Genomic DNA, 24,903 nt, shown 5'->3' on the forward strand with positions numbered 1-24,903 from the left:
ATATATATCATGATATTCAGCTCACGATACGATATATATATTACGACATTCAGCTCACGATACGATATATATCACGATATTCAGCTCACGATACGATATATATCACGATATTCAGCTCACGATAAGATATATATCATGATATTCAGCTCACGATACGATATATATATTACGACATTCAGCTCACGATACGATATATATCACGATATTCAGCTCACGATACGATATATATCACGATATTCAGCTCACGATACGATATATATCACGATATTCAGCTCACGATACGATACGATATACGATATTCAGCCAACGATACAATTCGATATAATTCGATACACTTACATCATTTTCTGAAAGATTTAAAGGGGACAGAGTGGTTTTGGTGACATCTTGTGAGTGTTCAATTTACTTGGATTGAATTAATTGAACTGAAAACTAAAAACATCAATTACACAATAGATGTCTGACTGGACAGAGTCTCTACAGCTTGCAAATGCTGGACAAAATGAATCAAAGATGTGTTAGTTCCATGTATTGAAACAGTGCAAACTGTAGCTTACAAGCCTTTGAAAAGTAAATAAAGTGCAGTATTGCAATTAACAATGCAGAGTTAAAAAGTGCAAATAAAGTTTTGAGAAAAAAGGTTTTATAAAAAGATGAACCTCACATATTTCAGCCTTTAAATCATTTTTATAAAAAGAATGAGTCAAAAAAGATAAATTACTTGCATTTACAATGCACATTAGCTTATCTTTTATTATTAATAGTAAAATTCGGACCGATTTTCCCGTGGCGTCTGTCGTTGCTAAGCAACCATGCACTGCGCTCTCCACAAAGACAAAGAAGTTTTAGTAGCTAATGGATTTCCACCACCGAGAAACGCTTGCTTTAGCTCTGCTAAGTTACAAGATTTATTTACGGAGAAGAGAAAAACACCCGTAGTGTTTGGGTGCACCCCCATCCTTCATGTTGACCGAGCTTTCAATGTTGTTACGGAAAGGGTGAAGCTGATGGTTGGCTCTTGGGGAAAAAATATCGATTTATAACGCTCTATCGATAAAATTGCTCAGCCTTACTCTAGACGCGCGTAAACGCGTCTTTACATTGACTTAACATTTAAATCATTCGCGGCAGACGCTCTATTCGCGTTTGGTGTGAACGCACCATCAGATCTACTGAAATACGTCCACACCGCAGACATGTCGCTTCAGACAAGCACGTGCAGGTCGCGGTTTCTGTTTGCGTCATCACAACATTTCGGCCGTATTGTTTCGGTCATAAAAGACTTTCGGCTGAAAACCTTTTCGGTGGCCGAATATTCGGTGCATCCCTAGACTTAGGCCTCGTTTACACTGCAGGTCTTGATGCCCAATTCTGATTTGTTGCCTATATCCGATTTTTTTTACCGTCCGTTTACACGTTCTTTAAATTGTGACCCATATCCGAATCATGTGTTTACACTTGACTGAAACATCGCGCATGTTTAAAGGGATCTTCTTGCTCAGATGGACGAACGCGCAGCGAGATCTCAGGACAGGTGGGAACATACAACACGATCTCATAAAAGTGAGTATCTATAGCACAAATTTTATTTCTCATGCCATTTATACGCCAAAAATAGTTTTTGCTTGCATATGATACGCACTGTAAACGTTAAACGCCATAAAGTGCGTATCATGCATGCAAAAACTATTTTTGGCATAAATGCCACGTGAAAACAAAATCGTGCAATAAACGCAAGATCGTGGCGGGCTTTAACGAGGAGTAGTGGGTCCGAAATTTTAGGATGAGCAAGCCAATCTTTGATATGTTGTGTCAACGTGTGTCCACATTCCTCTCCTACGACGACACAATGTTTCATCGGGCCATCCGTCCATCCGCAGATGCGCGTCTGGGTTTCTCTCGTCATTAAACCGCGGAGACGCAGCCTAATGCCTCGGAAAATCCGATCTGCCTGTTTACATGAGTCGCATTGGCACATATCCGATTTACATCTGATTTATGGCAAGCCGTTTTAACTTTTATTCATTTCCAGGATATGAATCCTTGATATCAACAATTACATTTTCACTAGTTAAAATGATAATTATTGATATCAGGAATAATATTTCTACTAGTAACAATGGCAATTTTGGATATCAGGAATTACATTTTCACTAGTAACAATGCTAATTCTTGATATCAACATTTACATTTTCACTAGTTAAAATGATCATTCTTGATATCAACAATTGAATTTCAACTAGTTAAAACTATAATTCTTGATATCTGTAATTGTATTTTCACTAGTGAAATGTCACCATAGGCTGCCATTCAAAATCAATTCTTGATATCAAGAATTGATTTCTTACTAGTTGAAATTCCAATTTCACATATCAGAAATACAATTCTTACTAGTAAAAACCTTTATTTTTGATATCAAGAATTAAATTGTCACTAGTTAAAATGTCTATTCTTGATATCAACAATTGAATTGCTACTAGTAACAATGTTCATTTTTGATATCAATAATTCAATTTTCACTAGTGACAATGTTAATTTCTGATATCATGAATGTGATTGTTACTAGTAAGAAAGCCATTTTAGATATCTGAAATAATATTGATATCAGAAATACATTTTCAGATATCAAAAATGAAAATTTTTACTAGTAGCAATTCAGTTGTTGATATCAAGAATAGACATTTAGACTAGTGACAATTTAATTATTGATATCAGGAATTCGCATTTTTACTAGTAACAATGCAATTATTGATATCAAAAATTATATTTCTACTAGTAAGAAATCAATTCTTGATATCAACAATTGATTTTGAATAGCAGCCTATGGTGACATTTCACTAGTGAAAATACAATTGTTGATATCAAGAATTACATTTTTGATATCAATAATTCAATTGTTGATATCAAGAATTCAATTGTTGATATCAAGAATTCAATTGTTGATATCAAAAATGTAATTGTTGATATCAAAAAATGTAATTGTTGATATCAAAAATATAATTCTTGATATCAACAATTCATATCCTGGAAATGAATAAAAGTTAAAACGGCTTGCCATACTGATTTATCTCCACATATGAACGAGGCCTGAAACCGATCTCGAAATATCCGGATGCATGCGTTTTTTCCCTGTTTACACTGTCATAGAACACATCCGATCTGTGTCGCATACGAGTAAAACATCGGAATTGGGTCACATTTCACTGACAGTGTAAACGAGGCCTTAATATAATATTGATCAGATTCTGGTCATGATTTGGAGATGATGAGCATATGAGCCGTTGTGCCGCTGCTTATATTGATCACGCAGTAAAACTGCCCAGAGCCAGTGGTCTGTGGACGAGAGTCTGAGGCCAGCACTGGCGGCCGTCGTCCTGCTCCACTTCACACACACTGAGGGAAAGGGGGATTATAGAAAGAAGGGAAACTCATTTATACGACACTTTATTCATCAGGAGAACAGCTCGTTCAGCGCGTCACACGTCATTACGCTATTTCTACATCATTGCACATGCGCAGTCCTTTCAGTTTCGGTTTTCAATCCGATCAAGTGTTTACATGTTCTCTCGGTCGGATTAGAAAAGGAATAAACCACTCCTTTCAATCCGGTCGCAATGTCATTCGGGTCGAGCTCAATCGGATCGATTAAGGTGTTTACATGAAGGCTTTCCAGTCCGATTGAGCCGTCAATCCCATTACTAACGGATTGTTTGGTTGCATGTAAACGTAGCCGATGGGATGTGTGTGTTTCACAAGTGTACTGTATTATATTGCTTAGATTTGATTAAGCTAGAATTAGAAAGAGAGACTTTGACGAATAAGAACCATTTAATACTTCACATTCTCAGTGGTTTCTCTCTCAATTTGATTAAATGGAGAACAAATGGAGACATTTGCTGAAGTGTCCGGCTTCTCAGATGTTCCTCCTGAGAAAAAGGTCCTGGTAAAACTCACACACTTCTCCTCTAGAGATCAGAAAGAAACGTCTCAAGTTGTGTTAGAGATCACACATTTCTCATCACATTCCTCTGTGATCAAACGGTCTGAGCTGCTTTCTTTTTTTTTGTTTGATTGGATGTAAGCATAGCCACTGATGATCCTGTCTGGCTTTCCTCGTAGGGAAACTCGCCTCATACAACCTAACAAGGTGGAGGAACATTTGAGAGGAAACAAGGCTTGATTTTGTATTGTGTGTCTGTTTAGTTGCACAGCTGGAAACTCAGATGTTGTGCTTTTATAGCTCGGCAGACTAATGGAGTTTCTTAGATGTTTGTCCTGAAAATTATTTTTAGAAAAAGTATTTATAGACCCTAACCTAACGAGGTGGTTGTTAACAGTACAGTAAGCGGTTGTGATGTTGAGATGTTTTGATCTTGGAACAAATATAAATGTTTGATTTCAGTGAGTGGCCCGTCTCCTCCTCAAACGCTCTAACATTTACATCTGCATTATTTCTCTTTATTCCTCAGGATTTGAGGCGGCGACACCATCATTAGGAGTTTTTTTTTTTTTTTTTTGACTTAAAATATTAGTTTAGGGACATAAATTTGTTTCCGCCACAGAATAAAACATTTTGAAAGGTAATTGCGACTTTTTATCTCAGAATTGCGTGTTATAAAGTCAGAATTGTGAGATATAAGCTCGTAATTGCGTGAAATAAACTGCAATTCTGATATCTTTTCTCAGAATTGCAAGTTATAAAGTCCAATCCTGAGGAAAAAATTGCGTTTATATCTCACAATTCTGACTTATATCTGACTATATCTCACAATTTCATGTTATAAAGTCAGAATTGCGAGATATAAACGCAATTCTGAGAGTCAGAATTAAAAGTTTATTTCTCGCAATTCTGACTATCACGCAATTACGACTTTATATCACAAAATTTTGACTCGCAATATTCAATTCAAGTCACATTTATTTGTATAGCACTTTTCACAATACACATCGTTTCAACGCAGCTTTACAGAAAATGCACGAGTCCACATTACAATAGCAACTTTACATTTCGCAAATTTAAGGAATCAAAGAATTGCGAGATAAAAAGTCGTAATTACCTTTTTTAATTTTTATCCTGTGGCGGAAACAAGCTTCCATAGACGTCTATAGTTGAGCTGCAGGATTAACTGAAATAAAATTGAAATTGCAATATGGCATTTATCAAATCTCAATACCTGCAATATATCCTTAACGTTTATTTTTCTGTCAAAATATAAATTTGATGGTTCAACGTTTTAAAATGAAGAAATTAGGACAGCCATAAAAAAAGAATAATTACTATAAAATATTATTTTACAGTGAAATATTACCATAGTAATATGTATTATTTAGTTTTTTTAGTAATATTAATAGTTATTAATATTATTATTAATATTTTATAGCCATATTGATATATAAATACAAAATATTATCCAAATTATGCAGCTCTTAAAACAAGCACAACAAACCTGGAATTGTTTTTAATCACATTTTAAATTGCAATCAGAAATTTCCCCCAAACGGTGCAACCCAAGTCTATAGAAGCCTTCACAATTTTAAATGAACTAGTTCAAATTGTAACCAAATGTTCTCTGATTATGTAACGTGCATGAAACTGATGTTCAGTTAGATAATTTCTATTTTTTCTGTCAGTTTTTACCGTGCTCATCTGTCCTGTATTTACTGTACATGTCACACATCTTTCACGGCATCATAAATGCGCTTTAGTTTCTGCTGAAGGTGCATTGCTATATTTTGCTGTTCTGCTCAAAAGCCAAACGTGATGCCATCCGAGGTTTGATCTCTACGTCTTCCACACTAACGGATCAAAGTAATCCAATTATGAAAATATGCATATTTTTCCCTCTCTTTTTTCCCCTCTTTATCTTAAAGGGATAGTTCACCCCAAAATGTAAACTCTGTCAGTAATTACTCTCCCTCATGTTGTTCAACCCCGTAAGACTTTCGTTCATCTTCAGAACACAAATTAAGATATTTGTGATTAAATCTGAGAGCTGGATCACTCCTCCATAGGCTTCTTAAGGGATCGAAACTGGCCGGCCCAAAAGTTATGAAAGACATTGTTAAAATAGTCCGAGTGACTACAGCGGCTCAACCTTAAGTTTATCAAGCGACGAGAATACTTTCTGTGCGCTAAAAACAACAAAAATAATGACTTTATTCAACTATTCATTTTCTTCTCTGTTGGCCTCGAGATTTCACGTAGTGAAACTTTTTTGAATCAATCAAAACTAACTTTAGCTGGAAAATAACATTATTCAAGAGCCGCTATAAAACCAAACCAATCTCTGTTACCTTAAATCAGGGGTGGGGAACCTTTTTCCTATCAAGGGCCATTTACAATTTTTTAACATTCTTTAAGGGCCATTGTAATGAGCTTCAGTGTTTGGAAGGAAGAAGAGAGGTTCGGCGTGACTGGGACTCGTACGTTTTATTCAGAGGTTGGTAAAAAAAGAGGTGGGTAAACTATAAATTCTGGTGGACCACGACATGGTCACCCGGTAAGGTGGGCCACTGCCTACCGGTGTATGTGTATCCTGATGACATTGCTATAGGCAGGGCTCGACATTAAGCCTTTCATACGCTTGTCAAAAAAGTTTCTCGTCCGAATTTTTTTTTTTTTTTTGTTGTTAATTTATTCTGAAACAATATTCTCATCAGTGTTCAATTAGCTTTGATATTTAAATCGGCATATTGTAATATTTGCACCTTTAAAGGGCATCCCCTCCCCTAATATTATTAAATGTATGCTTCATCTTTCATTTTAAATTCCTAAATTTGATCAATAAATTAAATTATTTCGAATAATAAGACACTATAGGGCTGATCAAATTAAATCATTTACACTGAAAAATTACAATTGCATAAAATAATGTCATGAAATAGATTTAAATTTACAAATTAGAAACGATTAGAAAGAATGATCTACTTTTAAACATAACACAAACCGCCAGGTGGTGGCGGCAGGCGACCGTCTTAATGAGTGAGTCATTGATTCATTCATGATTCAAACGATTTGTCCAAACGGCTGATTCATTCAAGATTGAGACAGATGTTTATGAATGGGTCATTGAATCTTTGACTCAATCGATTCGTTCAAAACGCTGAATCATTCAGTAATGAAAACAGTGAGTGTTCCTGTGAGATGCCCCGTGGTTCTGCTGTGATTTTTGTTTGGAACTATTTTCGCTGGTGAAACAGAACAAAAACAGCCAATATTGCATCCAAAATGTAAGTGACTTAATTTTAACTGTTTTGAACTGTTGTTGGAAATTAATGTCACATTTTCAATCGTGATGGTGTTCAGGAAAAATAATTGAGGTTGCTTAACATATGTTAAAAATATAAAAACTCCACATTTAGATTTTTTATAGGCAGTATGTTGTTAACTGAGTGTGTGTGTGCGCTCATGTGTGTAGATTTCTGCTCGAGAGGCTGCGCGAGCGTCAACAGCGCAACCTTACCGTCAGTAATAGTCAACAACACTGACAGTAATGCAGCGCAATATGAAGAGTTCGTCTTAGGTTTAACAACCTATGAAACTAATAATTAACAATATGAAACTAAAACGACATAAGCTTAATTTATAGCTATTTAGAGGTGGATAAAGGAACAAAAACCTGGAACCGGCAAACGTTTAAACCACTTTAATACATTAATACGCAAATGACAAAACGAAAGTAAAAGCAGTAGCTCCTCGTGGACGACGACCACACACACATAAAGTAAAGTCCATGCCTGGTCCTCCGCTGTCTTCGTTCCGATCCTTTTACGCGCCCCGAAGCTGATCAGTGAGAAACTTGAAACCGGTGCGGGGCGCGGTGAGAAACTTGAAACCGGTGCGGCGCGCGCGCCCCCGAAGCTCATCCGTGAGAAACTGAAACCGGTGCGCAGGTGACTCGCGCTACTGGCCTCGCCCTGCTTGCCGTTTTGCCTATTTTGTGTTTTCTGTCACAGGAAAAGTAATGGCTGAGATTTTTGGTTCTGAGGTTTTTTTTTTTTTTTGGGAGGATTTGACTCGCGGGCCGCATCAAACTGTTTTGCGGGCCGGTTACGGCCCGGGGGCCGGACGTTCCCCACCCCTGCCTTAAATTATAAGTTTGTCTCTGTAAAGCTGCTTTGAAACAATCTACATTGTTAAAAGCGCTATATAAATGAGGATGACTTGACTTGACAATGCATTTCAAGGTACACATTTTTACATTCTTTTTTTTTTTGTGAATATATTTTTATTTTATTTTACAATACATGTACAATACAGGATTTTCATAAAAAGAGAGAAAACACACCCTCCCTACCCCAACAAGAGAGCCATAAAGGTATATTCAAACCCATTAAAAAACAAAACAAAACCACATTATTAGTATTACTCAAGAGTCATTCCATTCTGTTCTAGAAAATGAAGGAAGGAGTCCCAGATCCTGTAAAATATGTGCGTTTTTTGTTTGATTGAGTAAGTCAGTCTTTCCATTGCTATACAAGAAGACAGTTATTTGATCCAGAGTGATAAAGACGGACAACAAGTACTTTTCCAGTGTATGGCAATCAGGCGTTTCGCTTGCAATAAACACAGATTTATAAGCTTCTGTTCATGCATTTTCAAAGATAAGGCCGGTGGAAGTAGACCAAGAATACAGATTTTGGGGCAAACAGGGATTTCTTTAGCAATGATTTTAGATAATACACCGATTACTTCTTTCCAAAAGGATTGTAAGTGCTCACATTGCCAGATGCAATGAAATAATGTTCCTTTATGAGTTGTACATTTTCTACAGATATCTGGGATCTATTCAACTTTTCATGTGTTATGTATGTTCTCATTATCCAATTATATTGGATCACTTTAAAACGAGTGTTGATCGATAATGTTTGTTCTTGGACACAAGATTTTTCCCATTCATTTTCTGTAACATCCATTTGGAGATCATCAATCCAAGTCTTTTATGATTTGTTGAGTCTTTAGAAGCATTAACAAATTGTCTGTATATCATAGAGATTTTACCTTTTATCATTGGGATTTTTAACTGCCTAAACTACTTAAGGGAGGACACTGATATGAATGAGTCTTAGATCGTATGAAATTACGGATCTGGAGACACTTACAAAAGTGAGACTGGGGGATTTTGTGTCTTTCCCTTAAGATTTCAAAGGACATCATTGTATTCTCTGCATACAGACATTTTTACATTCTTATCAGTTCTTGCTTTCCCTGAATCGAACCCATGACCTTGGCGTTGCAAGCACGAACGCTCTACTGTTTAATCTACAGGAAAGCTCTTATCAGTGTGTGCTTCCGATTCTACGTCGAAACAAATAGTTCATCAACGCTTTCCCCCGAAATAATGAGCGTGTGAATGTGCTGAGGACGCGAGCGAGCGCTTGCTGAAAACTTTCTGTCTCTTCATTCAGATTCCTCTGTTTTCCTCACACACAGGTTTTTGGAAAAGTCTCTGCTCAGCGCCGAAGTGAAGGATGGAGAGATTCTTCCTCCGACCATCCAGAAGCTGATGAAAGGATACAACAAATACCTCCGGCCTTTCTTTGACAGTAAGGACGTAATGAATGTTTAATGTGTATGTGTAGGCGCCTCACTCCCTCATGCTCCTTTGAAAACAGATTGATTGATGCTCCATTATATATTACATATTCAAATGTGAATTATAAATGTGATTAAGCCACAGCATCATCAGTCAGAAAGACACTTAGGGCAAGTGTCGTTACACATGCATAACAACATGCATTAGCTAACCCTCTCAGCCGTAGTTGACCCGACAGTAGAAGAAGACTGTTCATTTTACTTATTGTTGGCCAGAGGAGAACTGAGCGACTGAGTGATTTCTCACAAGTCGCCTTTTTTCACCTTTGTTGCCTTTGGCTTTTGGCTTGCTTAGTTGGGGACATTAAATTTAACATTAAATTTAGTATTCGACAATATTATTGATCTCCTGCATTTACACCATTATATTAGAACTGAGCTGGATGATGACATCACGGTTTTCTCCAGAAGCGGCTTTATATATAAATGAACTAAATTAATATATTTTTTACAACAAAAATGAACCATCACTGAACTTACTTAAGCTGGACTGTGATGATATTTTCTTCTGGAAACACACTGTGTTGCATTATTTTCCTGTTATCTCTGTAAAGCTGCTTTGAAACACTCTGTGTTGTAAAAAGCGCTGTGTAAATAAAGCTGACTCGACTTCAAGTAATGAAAATAAAACCGAGACCCTCCAGAGGTCGAGACTAGTGACTCAATCCAGCACACACACGTGTTTCTCCTCGTCTCCTGTTGTAAATTATTGATGTTTGTCTGTTGTTTCTCCAGCCGTCTGGTCTCTTTCTTCACTCTCTGCTCCACCAGTGACGAAGAAGCTCTTTTAAAAATGTAGCTTGTCAACTTATAACTTAGTCGCCATGAAACATGTGTATATGTTTCTCTATTGTGTCGTGTATCCGAGTGAAACGCTTCTGGAACCAGAACAAATGTGGGCGGGGTTCGATTTTGTTTGTGGGAATTGATTGGATGGTTGTGGTTTGCTATTGGTGGATCTCATGTGAGTGACAGGTTAGCCCCGCCCACATCATCAGAGAAGAGAAGAGATGCTGCAAGAGGGACTTATTCTGATTCAAGATTACCAGTAGGGCTGGGTAAAAAATATCGATTTCTCGATTTTAATCGATTCTCATTTTTACGAACCGATATCGATTCTTAAATCTCAAGAATCGATTAGTCATCCTGTTTTCAGTTGACGAATGAATGGAACATTGTAGCGCTCATCCCATCCAATAAATCGCAATAATCTTTGTGCTTTGTTACTATTGATATGAAACAAAGTTTCAGATTTCAAATAACGTCCATTTTCTTACGAAATTGAATAACATAAACCGTTTTGGCGCTGTGGCGTGAGATCGCTCTGGCTCAGCTCAAGAGAAGCACATGATCTCCTCTTCTGCCTTAATAATACCAGTTACAGCGCGAAATAAACATCAATGAGCGTCTGAAAGTGTGTTAAAAGATAGAGTACAACTTATCGAAATCCGTATCATGTCACATGGAATCGCTCAATCAGTTTCAACCGTGGAAAGACGTCAGTAAAACAGCGTCATGTAACGTCACATTTACCTCAGAAAAACCATATGTGACCATAAACTCGTTAGTCAGCTAGAAATATTAACTCTAGAGGAGCATTTTGCTAAATACTGTATATGCACCATATTACATATTCATTATATTTTTTAACGTTCTTCAATATTTAATGCATGTTTGAATAAATCTGGCAAGTTTTTATGACAGCCACCATTTAAATGTTTATATTTCATATAACTTTATTATTATAAAAATAAATAAAAGTGTAATTTTGTATAAGATTTTGTATAGCTACAAATCAGTTAATTTTTACCTTCAATATTATAAGTAGGCTAATGAAGCCCAGTAAGGCTAACTCCCATAGTTTGCAGCATTAGTTAGGAGATTTGTTTTCCTTGAGAAAATTTGCCATGTATTGGACCTGATATCCAAAATAATCAATATTGCATCGAATCGAAATCGAATCGAATTGCAAGCTTGTGAATCGAAATCGAATCGAATTGTGAAATTTGTGTCAATACCCAGCCCTAATTACCAGGAACATGAATTTAAAACAATGTGCTTTAAAGTCTTTAAAAAGTAAATAATTGTATCCCTTAAAACTCATCTTTGACCAAAATGACACATTTAAGCATTTTTTCCTTCAAAAAATTTTATTCATGCCTTAAAATATCTTGAATGTAACCCGACACCCTTGCCTCATTTAGTATGCGCGGTTCTATGAATATGCAAATGAGCCCCGCCTCCACTCACTCACTCACTCAGAGATCCACTGGTTGACGATCACACGTTGATCTGATTGGTTACAAGGTCATTTGTGACGTCAGAAACACCAGCGATTTCAAGCCGTGTTTTTGAGACTGTCTTTGGTTCACTGCAGTTTTAAGGAGGAAATACTCAGCAATGCTGTCGACTCAGTGGCGGTTCTACATTGAATTACACCCTGGGCGTGACCCCCTTCGAGCGCCCCCCCCCCCCCCCCCAAAAAAAACAAAAAAACAACCCAACAATAAAATCACATACCGTTCATTTGAAAAACACAGTTAATAGAATCAAGTTATTTTGCTAGATTAATCTAACTTTCAGAGAGGAACTATTAGCTCATTGGTTACTGCCTTGAATTCTATGCATGGAGCACTTTTAGTTATGACTTGTTAAACTATACTTTGTCACTAAATAGAGTTTTTAAAAGTGTAAGGGTCCGAGAGATATTTATGTAGTAACACAATACTTATCACTTAAATAATTTCTAACAGCTCTCATATTAACAACTATCCAAACTGTTTTAGACCTAAAATAGCTTTTGTAGGCCTATGTCACTCTTAAATGTCAGAGAAAAGGACAGAATCAGAGATTATTTTTAATAGAAAATTGTACTTTGCATAGGCTACTGTAAAAACACGTAATTATATTTGATCATTATGAAAATGATTTCCATTTCATGAATATAGTGACCAAAATGATCACGGTTATACACAGAATCTTGTTCAAAAAGCCCAATACACAATGAAATCAATTTACCAAGTTAATAACATTAAAGATGATGGCCAAATTTTAAAGGAGTGTCTTTAATGTTATCTAACATGCACACGTTCAAATAAACTTTTGACAAAAAGGTTTTATAAAAAGATAAACCTCACATATTTCAGCATTTAAATCATCTTTATAAAAAGAATGAGTCAATAAAGATACATTCCTGACATTTATAATGCACAGCTTATCTTTTATTATTAATAGTAAAATTCGGTCCGATTTTCCCATGGCTGTCGTTGCTATACAACCATGCACTGCGCTCTCTACAACGACAAAGAAGTTTTAGTAGCTAATGTATTTCCACCACAGAAAAACGCTTGCTGTAGCTCTGCTAAAAGATTTATTTACGGAGAAGAGAAAAACACCCGCGTGTTCGGGTGCACGTGCACTCCCATATTGAAAAGTTTACAATTTTTCATCTGGCTGCTCCTGGAAAAAATGAGCGCGTCGCTTCAATAATGAGCGCGCTTCCCGTGCGCCTACATTTGAAATAACGACCTCGAGCGCGCAAAAGACGCGATACGTGAACGCTTGGTGAGCTCCTCCAATCAGGAGACCCCCTTGACATCGCTTCTGTGCATGGCACCTTCTCAGCAAGCAGGGGCGCCATTGCCAATAATTGAATTGAAATGATAAAAAATAGAAAACCTTCGCGGCACAGAGGATTTTTTTTTTAACTGCTTGTGCCGCCCCCCATGTGACATGATGAAATGCCGCCCCGGGCGACCGCCCGGTTCGCCCGTGCCTAAAACCGCTACTGTGTCGACTTATGAACTTACACATGGTTTTTCTTAAAGCAGATTAAAAACACCATATATACACATAAACAACATTAAACGCTGGAGTTTCACCACTGGGAGACTTTAAGCCATTTAGGAGATAACTATAAGCAACTAACAAAAGTATTCCGGTAAACTAGATCGTGGCATGGAAATACATGAACTGGTAAAGTGTAAAACTTGATTAAAGGGTGAGACACAACTCCTGTAAACTAGGCGAATAATTAGCATCTTGCACTTATATTATAATGTATTTCTCACAGCTGCTCGTCTCGGAATAAATTGTGCCGTTCTGTGTGTTTTTGCTGGTGAATCCAAAGGGACAAATACTTCAATAACAGTGAAACTCATTGCATAGGTTCAGTGGTAAACAGCTGCTGCTTGTATTCAGAATTGAATTATCTCAAACGTTCAAACCGAGTGTAAAACCAGCCGGAGAAAGAGCGCAAGTGTAAAAAAAAAGAAAGAAAAAAGTGAAAGGAAAACAGAGCATTTTTGATTATTGCCTCAGCAAATATTCAAAATCTTGTCGTGTTCCGATGCAAACATTGCTTTTTTTGTTAATCTGTCCCCAAAACTGTTAATTTAAATAATCTACATGGCTCTGACTCACTGTTGAGCTGATGCAAAGACTTTAGAAGAATAAAACAAATTTGCTTTCCACATGATCCGCTTTAATGAGCCGAGAGTTTCGCTCCCAGGGTTTCCATCTTTAACAGCGATGCTCAGAATGATTATGCGTTATTGAAATGCACATGATATTTACATGCCTTCTCTGTGTTTAGATGGGCCTGTCACGGTGGGCATGAGTTTAGACATCGCCAGCATTGACACGATCTCAGAGATCAACATGGTGAGAGGAACAGTGCGACCTCACACACACATCTGGGGTTTAATATGATATTTTATACAGCAGTTTACATGAACTTGCATATTCTTGTGTGCTGGTTAGTGAGTATTTTTTATTTATTTATTTATTGCTCATACTTGAGGTTAAGGGTTTGTTCAAATTCTAATAAACTTTTGTCTAATCCCACACATTATTATTATTATTATTATTAACAACAGTCATTTAAAAAATAATAATAACAATTATATTACTAATAATAATGAATAATGGACAATAAATAATGATTTAAAAAACTAATTATTAAAAAAAAAAAATTAATCCACAATAATAATGAATACAAAATGATTATTAAAATGATTATTACTATTATTTGTTTATTATTAAATGTAACAAAAATAATAATAATACAATTTTTAAACATTTATTAATAAATAATATTTACAAATTATTTATATTTATAATAATTATTATAGTTTTTTATTTTCAAATGACATCAGTAATAAATAATAAAATAAATAACAATATTTATTTGTATTATTAGTAGTAGTATTATTCGTTTAATATAATTAATAACAATTCAACTTTATTATTATTATTATTGATATTTTAATTTCCAAATTACAACAATGAAAAATAAATATTTATTTATTATTACTATTATCTGTTTATTATTAAATATAATAATACTAATAATAATTCTAAATGATATTTAAACTATTATTATTATTAAAATTACAGAAGAATAGTGCTACTAATAATGAAGTATTAAAAATAAATGATAATATTTACAAATTATGTATTATTATTATTGTTTTTTAATGGCATAATATTTAATGACAAAAAATATTATTAGTATTATTATTTGTTTAATAAAAATATAGCATTTATCAACATTTATTGTTATTATTACTTAAAATTAAGGTGTTTGTTCAAAATCTTTACCTCAAGTATTAAACTTTTGATCCCACACAGTTTCTAATTGGCTGTTCATAAAATGTTTGTATTGTTTGCTAAATCTCAGGACGCTCTGCTGTTATAATATATTATTTATAATAATACTAATGATAATTCAAAATAATATTTAGACTATTATTATTAAAATTACAGAAGAATAATGCTACTAGTAATTAATTATTAAAAATAAATTATAATATTTACAAATTATGTATTATTATTATTATTTTTTTTAATGGCATAATATTTAATGACAATTTAAAAAAAATGTTTTTATTAGTATTATTATTTTGTTAATAATAATTCGGTGTTTGATTGCAGGATTACACGGCCACCATCTTCCTGCGGCAGCGCTGGACGGACGAGAGGCTGGTGTTCGAAGGCAATAAGAGTCTGAGTCTCGACGGACGTCTGGTGGAGCTGCTGTGGGTCCCGGACACCTTCATCGTGGACTCCAAGAAGTCCTTCCTCCACGACATTACAGTGGAGAACCGACTGATCCGGATCTTCCCCAACGGAACGGTTCTCTATGCCCTCCGGTGAGGGTTTTATCTGCTCTAGTGTTGTCAAAAGTACCGACAGAGAATGTCTAATATGGGGAGAACTTCCACTCTCAGTAAACTTCCGGCTCCTGAACTGGTTGCAGTTCCACTCTGGCTCCACATGGGGGCCCTCACAGGACGAGTGCAGAATGAATGGAGGTCTATGGAGATATACCCCTCAAAATCCACTTTTCTCAGGATATAATTTTTTGTCTAGTAATTTGAATGTTGTATTCGAAACGAGATGCAAAGAAATGACACGTTGTTGAGTGTTACATTTTTTAGAGTCACTTATTTGCTTTAAAAAGTCTTTTAAAATGTCAATGACGTCACACACATCGTACGACCAGAGATACTGCTTTACGGCAATCCTTAAGTCACTTTGGTGCTTTCGCGCTCTGCACTTTCCTTTCTCTCGAGACAGCTGACACAGGTAACACAGCTGACACAGGTAACACAGGTAACACAGCTGACACAGGTAACACAGCTGACATAGGTAACACAGCTGACACAGGTAACACAGCTGACACAGGTAACACAGGTAACGCAGCTGACACAGGTAACACAGCTGACACAGGTAACACGGGTAACACAGCTGACACAGGTAACACAGCTGACAAAGGTAACACAGCTGACACAGGTTACACAGCTGACACAGGTAACACAGCTGACACAGGTAACACAGCTGACACAGGTAACACAGCTGACAAAGGTAACACAGCTGACACAGGTTACACAGCTGACACAGGTAACACAGCTGACACAGGTAACACAGCTGACACAGGTAACACAGCTGACACAGGTTACACAGCTGACACAGGTAACACAGCTGACACAGGTAACACAGCTGACACAGGTAACAGCGGACACAGGTAACAGCTGACACAGGTAACACAGCTAACACAGGTAACACAGCTGACACAGGTAACAGCTGAAACAGGTAACACAGCTGACACAGGTAACACAGCTGACACAGGTAACAGGTAACAGCTGACACAGGTAACACAGCTGACACAGGTAACACAGCTGACACGGGTAACAGCTGACACAGGTAACACAGGTGACACAGCTGACACAGGTAACACAGCTGACACAGGTAACACAGCTGACACAGGTAACAGCTGACACAGGTAACACAGCTGACACAGGTAACAGCTGACACAGGGAACAGCTGACACAGGTAACACAGCTGACAAAGGTAACAGCTGACACAGGTGACACAGGTAACAGCTGACACAGGTAACAGCTCACACAGGTAACACAGCTGACAAAGGTAACAGCTGACACAGGTAACACAGCTGACACAGGTAACAGCTGACACAGGTAACACAGCTGACAAAGGTAACAGCTGACACAGGTAACACAGCTGACACAGGTAACAGCTGACACAGGTAACACAGCTGACACAGGTAACACAGCTGACACAGGTAACACAGCTGACACAGGTAACAGGTAACACAGCTGACACAGGTAACAGCTGAAACAGGTAACACAGCTGACACAGGTAACACAGCTGACACAGGTAACAGGTAACAGCTGACACAGGTAACACAGCTGACACCGGTAACACAGCTGACACGGGTAAAAGCTGACACAGGTAACACAGCTGACACAGGTAACACAGCTGACACAGGTAACAGAGCTGACACAGGTAACAGCTGACACAGGTAACACAGCTGACACAGGTAACACAGCTGACACAGGTAACACAGCTGACACGGGTAACAGCTGACACAGGTAACACAGCTGACACAGGTAACACAGCTGACACAGGTAACACAGCTGACACAGGTAACAGGTAACACAGCTGACACAGGTAACAGCTGAAACAGGTAACACAGCTGACACAGGTAACACAGCTGACACAGGTAACAGCTGACACAGGTAACACAGCTGACACCGGTAACACAGCTGACACGGGTAAAAGCTGACACAGGTAACACAGCTGACACAGGTAACACAGCTGACACAGGTAACAGAGCTGACACAGGTAACAGCTGACACAGGTAACACAGCTGACACAGGTAACAGCTGACACAGGTAACACAGCTGACACAGGTAACACAGCTGACACAGGTAACACAGCTGACACGGGTAACAGCTGACACAGGTAACACAGCTGACACAGGTAACAGCTGACACAGGTAACACAGCTGACAAAGGTAACACAGCTGACACAGGTAACACAGCTGACACAGGTAACACAGCTGACACGGGTAACAGCTGACACAGGTAACAGCTGACACAGGTAACAGCTGACACAGGTAACACAGGTAACACAGCTGACAAAGGTAACACAGCTGACACAGGTAACACAGCTGACACAGGTAACAGCTGACACAGGTAACACAGCTGACAAAGGTAACAGCTGACACAGGTAACACAGCTGACACAGGTAACAGCTGACACAGGTAACAGCTGACACAGGTAACACAGCTGACACAGGTAACACAGCTGACACAGGTAACACAGCTGACAAAGGTAACAGCTGACACAGGTAACAGCTGACACAGGTAACACAGCTGACACAGGTAACACAGCTGACACGGGTAACAGCTGACACAGGTAACACAGGTGACACAGCTGACACAGGTAACACAGCTGACACAGGTAACACAGCTGACACAGGTAACAGCTGACACAGGTAACACAGCTGACACAGGTAACAGCTGACACAGGGAACAGCTGACACAGGTAACACAGCTGACAAAGGTAACAGCTGACACAGGTGACACAGGTAACAGCTGACACAGGTAACAGCTCACACAGGTAACACAGCTGACAAAGGTAACAGCTGACACAGGTAACACAGCTGACACAGGTAACAGCTGACACAGGTAACAGCTGACACAGGTAACACAGCTGACACAGGTAACAGCTGACACAGGTAACACAGCTGACACAGGTAACACAGCTGACACAGGTAACACAGCTGACACAGGTAACACAGCTGACACAGGTAACAGCTGAAACAGGTAACACAGCTGACACAGCTGACACAGGTAACAGCTGACACAGGTAACACAGCTGACACGGGTAAAAGCTGACACAGGTAACACAGCTGACACAGGTAACACAGCTGACACAGGTAACAGAGCTGACACAGGTAACAGCTGACACAGGTAACACAGCTGACACAGGTAACAGCTGACACAGGTAACACAGCTGACACAGGTAACACAGCTGACACGGGTAACAGCTGACACAGGTAACACAGCTGACACAGGTAACACAGCTGACACAGGTAACAGCTGACACAGGTAACACAGCTGACACAGGTAACAGCTGACACAGGTAACACAGCTGACAAAGGTAACACAGCTGACACAGGTAACACAGCTGACACAGGTAACAGCTGACACAGGTAACACAGCTGACAAAGGTAACAGCTGACACAGGTAACACAGCTGACACAGGTAACAGCTGACACAGGTAACAGCTGACACAGGTAACACAGCTGACACAGGTAACAGCTGACACAGGTAACACAGCTGACACAGGTAAACACACGTGCTAGAAGAGTTAAGTCCGCCTTAACATTCTGGTCCCGCTTCGGATGCCACGATGCCATCAAGTGGTGTCTCTGGTCATAATCAGTCCTTCACTGACCAACCAGCGTTCATTAGCAGAATGCTAGCGTGTTATGGGCAACAACAACTCAACCTGTAAGAAATTGAAAGGACATAAGTACTCGTTCATTCAACTTTCGACCTATAACCCATGTTGAACTTGCAAAACCTACAATCAAATCTGAGATTTCTCAGCGGCAATCGGCTGAAAGAGACAAATTTAGCCGTCTAGCTCCATAGACTCCCATTCACTCACGCACTCATGGGCGATCGCCCCCAGTGGAACTCGGTGGAACTACAACCACAATTCGGTACAATAGGACTTAATAGGGAGTGGCCAGGCTCTCCGTAGACGGGCTCTGGTACCGACTTCGGTACCAAGTCGATACTGACATTTTAAAAATGTGAGGCTTTGAGCGCTGTTGAGCGGAATCGTAAACACCTCTGATTGGCCGTTGTGTTCATGAGCTCATCGGATATGTCTGTGATTGGCTACAAGGATCAGCGCTTCAAAAACATGTTGCAAATATCCATCAATGGCGCTCTTCAGCGAGTGCTTGCACAGATACACACGCGAGCATTTGAAACCAGGCGTTATCAGCGGATCGGTCCTGCTTGTGCTGTCAAACGCTCCTGTGCGGTGATCATTGTAGCCAATCACAGACGTATCCGATGAGCGCGTGAACACAACAGCCAATCAGAGGTGTTTATGATTCCGCTCAAAGCCTCACATTTTTAAAATTTCATTATCGACTCGGTACCGAAGTCGGTACTTTTGACAACGTTAGTCTGCTCTGTAGCACAAATATATCGCTGTGAATCCGCTTGAGGTGACTTGATTAGGGATGCACGATATATCGGCCACCATATCGGTATCGGCCGATATATGATAATTTTTATTGTTATCGTTATCGGCCCCGATAAGAAAATTTGGCCGATATGTTAAAGCCGATAAATAATGTATTATTTCCTTCAGATGCGCACTGTTCAACATGATGGTTTTAAATTGCTTGATATATGATTGTAGTCACTTCAAAAAAAGAAAATACAGTTCAGTGCAACAAGTCTGTCATATCGGCTACATACAATTATAATGAGAATGTTAAAATTGTGTGTTTGGGACATGACTTTTAATGGGGAGATTTTTGTTTTTGTTTAATCAGGCTCTCAAAAATTACATAAAAATTTGGATTTAGATTTATCTGCCAATATATCGGTTATCGGCTTTCAAATATAAAGAATTATCGGTATCGGCCCAAAAAGGTTCATATCTGTGGATCCCTAGTCTTGATATTATGCAATGTGCTTAAATGTCTTGGTTTAAAGGAGTAGTTCACTTCAGAATTAAAATTCCCTGATAATATACGCTCCCACACATCATCCGAGATGTTCATGTCTTTCTTTCTTCAGTCGAAAACACTTTTTTTGAGGAAAACGTTCCAGGATGTTTCTCCATATAGTGACTTCAATGGTCCAACGGGTCGAAGGTCCAGATGTGAGTTTCAGTGCAGCTTCAAAGTCTCGACACGATCCAGCCGAGGAATAAGAGTCTTATATAGACAAACATTTTATTAAAAAAATAAACATTTATATACTTTCTAACCCCTAATGCTTGTCTTGCACTAGCTGTGATGCGACACACATTACATAATCACGTTGAAACGTCACGCATGTTCCGGTTCAGAAATGTAGGACGAAAAACTCTGTCTCATTTTCTCCTCCAACTTCAAAATCGTGCGACATCGTTGTTTTACCTTTTATTTATTTTTGTAAATGCCGTTTGACTCAGTCTTTGCACGTTCGCTTTGTAAACACTGGGTCTGTTCTTACACCTACGTCACGCTTGACCTTTCAACCTGATTACGTAATGTGTGTCGCATCACAGCCAGAGCAAGACCAGCATTAGTGCTTAAAAGTATATAAATGTTTATTTTTGTTATTAAATGGCCGCTGGTTTGTCTAGATCAGACTCTTATTCCTCGGCTGGATCGTGTCGAGACTTTGAAGCTGCACTGAAACTCACATCTGGACCTTCGACCCGTTGGACCATTGAAGTCACTATATGGAGAAACATCCTGGAGTGTTTTCCTCAAAAAACATAATTTATTTTCCACTGAAGAAAGAAACACATGAACATCATGAATGACGTGGAGGAGAGTAAATTATCAGGAAATTTTAATTCTGAAGTGAACTACTCATTTAAGGATGTTTGGACTACGATAAGTATGATGTTATGCATTTAAATATCAGATATTTATGAATAATAATCTGAACCGTGTGTTTTGTGTAGGATCACCACCACTGTGGCCTGTAACATGGATCTGACCAAATATCCCATGGACAAACAGACGTGCACCTTACAACTGGAGAGCTGTAAGAAAACATGCATTCTCCATCTGTTACTGAGTGGCTCTGGGAACAACAGGGTTCGACACGGGGCTTGAAGTGCTTGAATTTGACTTTTTTAAATTTAAGTCCTGGAAAATCCTTGAAACAGTCGTTTTTATGAAAAGGTACTCAAAAGCTCTTAAATTATTGAAAGATTATATGTGAAATTAGTCTTTAATTTTATCGATAAAGCAATCTTTTCACTCAAAATTATATCTATCTCATATGGGCTGCAGCTTTAGAGGCATTTCGCATGGCTTTGAGTGTGGTATTGCTCATAAATATCCATGTATATGACAGTCCTTCCAGAAAAACGCTGAAATATGCGGGATATTTATGCAATTTTATGCGATGAAATTGCGGGAACTTGCAAAAACTGTGGTTTGATGAAAAAGAGGAAAAAAAGTGATTCCCCCAACACCCTGTTCTCACTAGGCTACTACCTTAATGTAAAGAGTCATTTCTTATTACTTCCTATGATAAGCAAGCATACTACATCACAGAAAGTGCTGGAATATTTAATTCCTGTTTTATTTCAGACCTTAATAAAAACATCAAACGTACAAAACATTGAGTCAAACAAGTTCTGTAGCTTTACAAAAGGAATATGCTACAACTTCTGTAAAAATGAATAAATACAATTGTAAAAAATAAAGTGTGCTCCTGTTTTACAGCTTTTCGATGATGTTCACGTCGTGCAATTACGTCACTTCATAACGTTCCCATGGCAACAGGGGGAAACGGCTGCTCTTGTGTGAAGAAAACTTTTTTGCAACGAAAATGCGAGGATTATGAAATCATGCAAGCCCCGCATATTTTGCACGGGAATCGGCAATTTATGCGGCGAAAGTGCGGCGTATTTGAAAAGATGCCCCCGCATAAATACGCGGACTTTGGCTGATTATGCACTAAATCAGGGGTCTCCAACCTTTTTTCATTTGAGAGCTACTTTTTAAAAATGAAAGTGGCCGAGAGCTACTCATGTAATACAATACTTAAATCTCTTAAATAATGTCTCATAACTCTCATATTAACAGCTATCCAAACTGTTTTAGACCTAAACGAGTTTTTGTAGGCCTAAATATGTCACCCTTAAATGTCAGAGAAAAAAACAGAATCAGAGATTATTTTTTTATAGAAAATTGTACTTTTCATATTATACTGTAAACACATAATTATAGTTGATCATAGTTGATCATAACTAGAGATGAAATGGCATGAAAATTTCATTTCATGATTATAGTGACCAAAATGATCACGGTCCTGTTCAAAAATTATACTAAAAATCAATTCACCAAGTTTTATGTCGAAAACCAGCAAATAACAAAAAAATAGCATCAATATGCACTTTATGTTTACATAAACATTAAAATAATAACATTATAATGATGGTCAGATTTTAAAGGAGTGTCTTGCAACATGTTATCTACTAACATGTACAAGTTCAAATAAAGTTTTGACAAAAAAGGTTTTATAAAAAGATAAACCTCACATATTTCGGCCTTTAAATCATTTTTATAAAAAGATAAATTACTGACATTTACAATGCACATTAGCTTATCTTTTATTATTAATAGTAAAATTCGGTCCGATTTTCCCGTGGCGTCTGTCGTTGCTAAGCAACCGTGCACTGCGCTCTCCACAACGACAAAGAAGTTTTAGTAGCTAATGGATTTCCACCACGAGAAACGCTTGCTGTAGCTCTGCTATAAGATTTATTTACGGAGAAGAGAAAAACACCCGTAGTGTTTGGGTGCACCCCCATTCTTCATGTTGACCGAGCTTTCAATGTTGTTACGGAAAGGGTGAAGCTGATGGTTGGTTCTTGTCACATGACCTGTGGTGCGCTTCTGAAAAGTTTCTGAGATTCACTGAGAACATTCAGAGATTTTTTTCTTGCTGCGCCTGGAAAAAATGAGCGCGTCGCTTCAATTATGAGCGCGCTTGCCCAAGCGCCTACATTTGAAATAACGAACTTGAGCACACAAAAGACGCGATATGTGAACGGCCCCTTGGCGAGCTACCTCCAATCAGGCCACGAGCTACTGGTAGCTCGCGAGCGACGTGTTGGAGACCCCTGCACTAAATCATGCGATCGCATAATCGCGTTTTTCTGGAGGGACTGATATGATACAGCTATAATTTTTCAGGTCAATCATAGTCATGGGGGGTTTGAACAAGGGAATATCCTCTCAATGGTTACAGTTACGCCAGTCATTGCATCTGCTGCTCTTTATTTGTACTATTTTGTTTTATTGGTTTATTTTTGTTTATCTATTTACCTTTTTTAGAATTTAAAAAGATAATAAAGATATTGTTTGATAAGTGAGATCTCTGATTGAAGGCCTTGAAAACCAAAAAAGTAGTGCTTGAAAAGTCCTTGAAAGTCCTGGAATTTAATTTCACAGCGTCTGTGCGAACCCTGGAACAAGCATCTGTACTGCACAATGCTTCATATACATATTTTATAAGAACATGTTGGGGTCGCACAACTATAGAAGTCGCGTCCAAATATGTCTGTTTATTTTCCGTGCACTGAAGGTCATATTATAAAGGAATATAAACAGACAGAAGATGCACCTCAGAAGCGTTTGGCATGATGTGTGTGTGACAGCTACTAGATTTGGGTCAATTTTGTGGCGCATGAAACCTGATATGCTGTCGTTTGGGACCTAGAGCTGCTTTCTGTTCTTGCGGACTTTATCTTTCTCTTTATCGCTCCGCCCGACTGCCGTTCTCTGATCCTCTGGTTCTTCTTTAGCCGCCTGTCTCTCTTCCACATCTTGTTTATGTAAGAGCGCAGCGGGAGAAGAGTAGGAGGGTTAGAGGAGGTTCTGAAGTCTGTCCGGGTCTTTCTCTAATGACACGGCAGAAAGCTGCTAGCGTCCGCCCGATCTCAGGAAACATCTGGGTCGTATCACTCTCCACAAATCAAAAGATAAAACAAGGTTTCTTATGCATTAACTGAAGCCTAATTTCAAGACCATTAAGACATTTTTATTGTCATGACAATTTTGTCCCAAGTTCTAAAAGTCTTGGTTTTCTTGGGAATTATTTGCAAAACATTCTGTGCAGTTCTTGTGCAATTTTATGTGTATTTTTCATGAAAAGATTATTATTTAAGCACATTTTACACCAAATTCTAAGACCAGATTTTTTTTTGCAGACATTTTTCAGATTTTTTTGCTCGATCTTA

The 24,903-nt window shown here is 38.2% G+C and overlaps 1 protein-coding gene across 1 annotated transcript in view; it reads left to right on the plus strand.

Annotated features, from left to right (window-relative positions):
- The window catches only part of LOC130072191 (gamma-aminobutyric acid receptor subunit pi), a 117,832-nt gene that overhangs the window by 78,257 nt on the left and 14,672 nt on the right, over positions 1–24,903 (plus strand). Inside the window, exons 3-6 of the mRNA XM_056237204.1 lie at positions 9,434–9,546; positions 14,190–14,257; positions 15,530–15,747; positions 21,610–21,692. Coding sequence (XP_056093179.1) covers positions 9,434–9,546; positions 14,190–14,257; positions 15,530–15,747; positions 21,610–21,692 — 482 coding nt within the window. The remainder of the gene's footprint in view (positions 1–9,433; positions 9,547–14,189; positions 14,258–15,529; positions 15,748–21,609; positions 21,693–24,903) is intronic.

The sequence above is a fragment of the Rhinichthys klamathensis genome, unplaced genomic scaffold, assembly GCF_029890125.1.
Source record: "Rhinichthys klamathensis goyatoka isolate OS25496 unplaced genomic scaffold, OSU_Roscu_1.1 h1tg000482l_1, whole genome shotgun sequence".
Taxonomy (NCBI): Eukaryota; Metazoa; Chordata; class Actinopteri; order Cypriniformes; family Leuciscidae; genus Rhinichthys; species Rhinichthys klamathensis.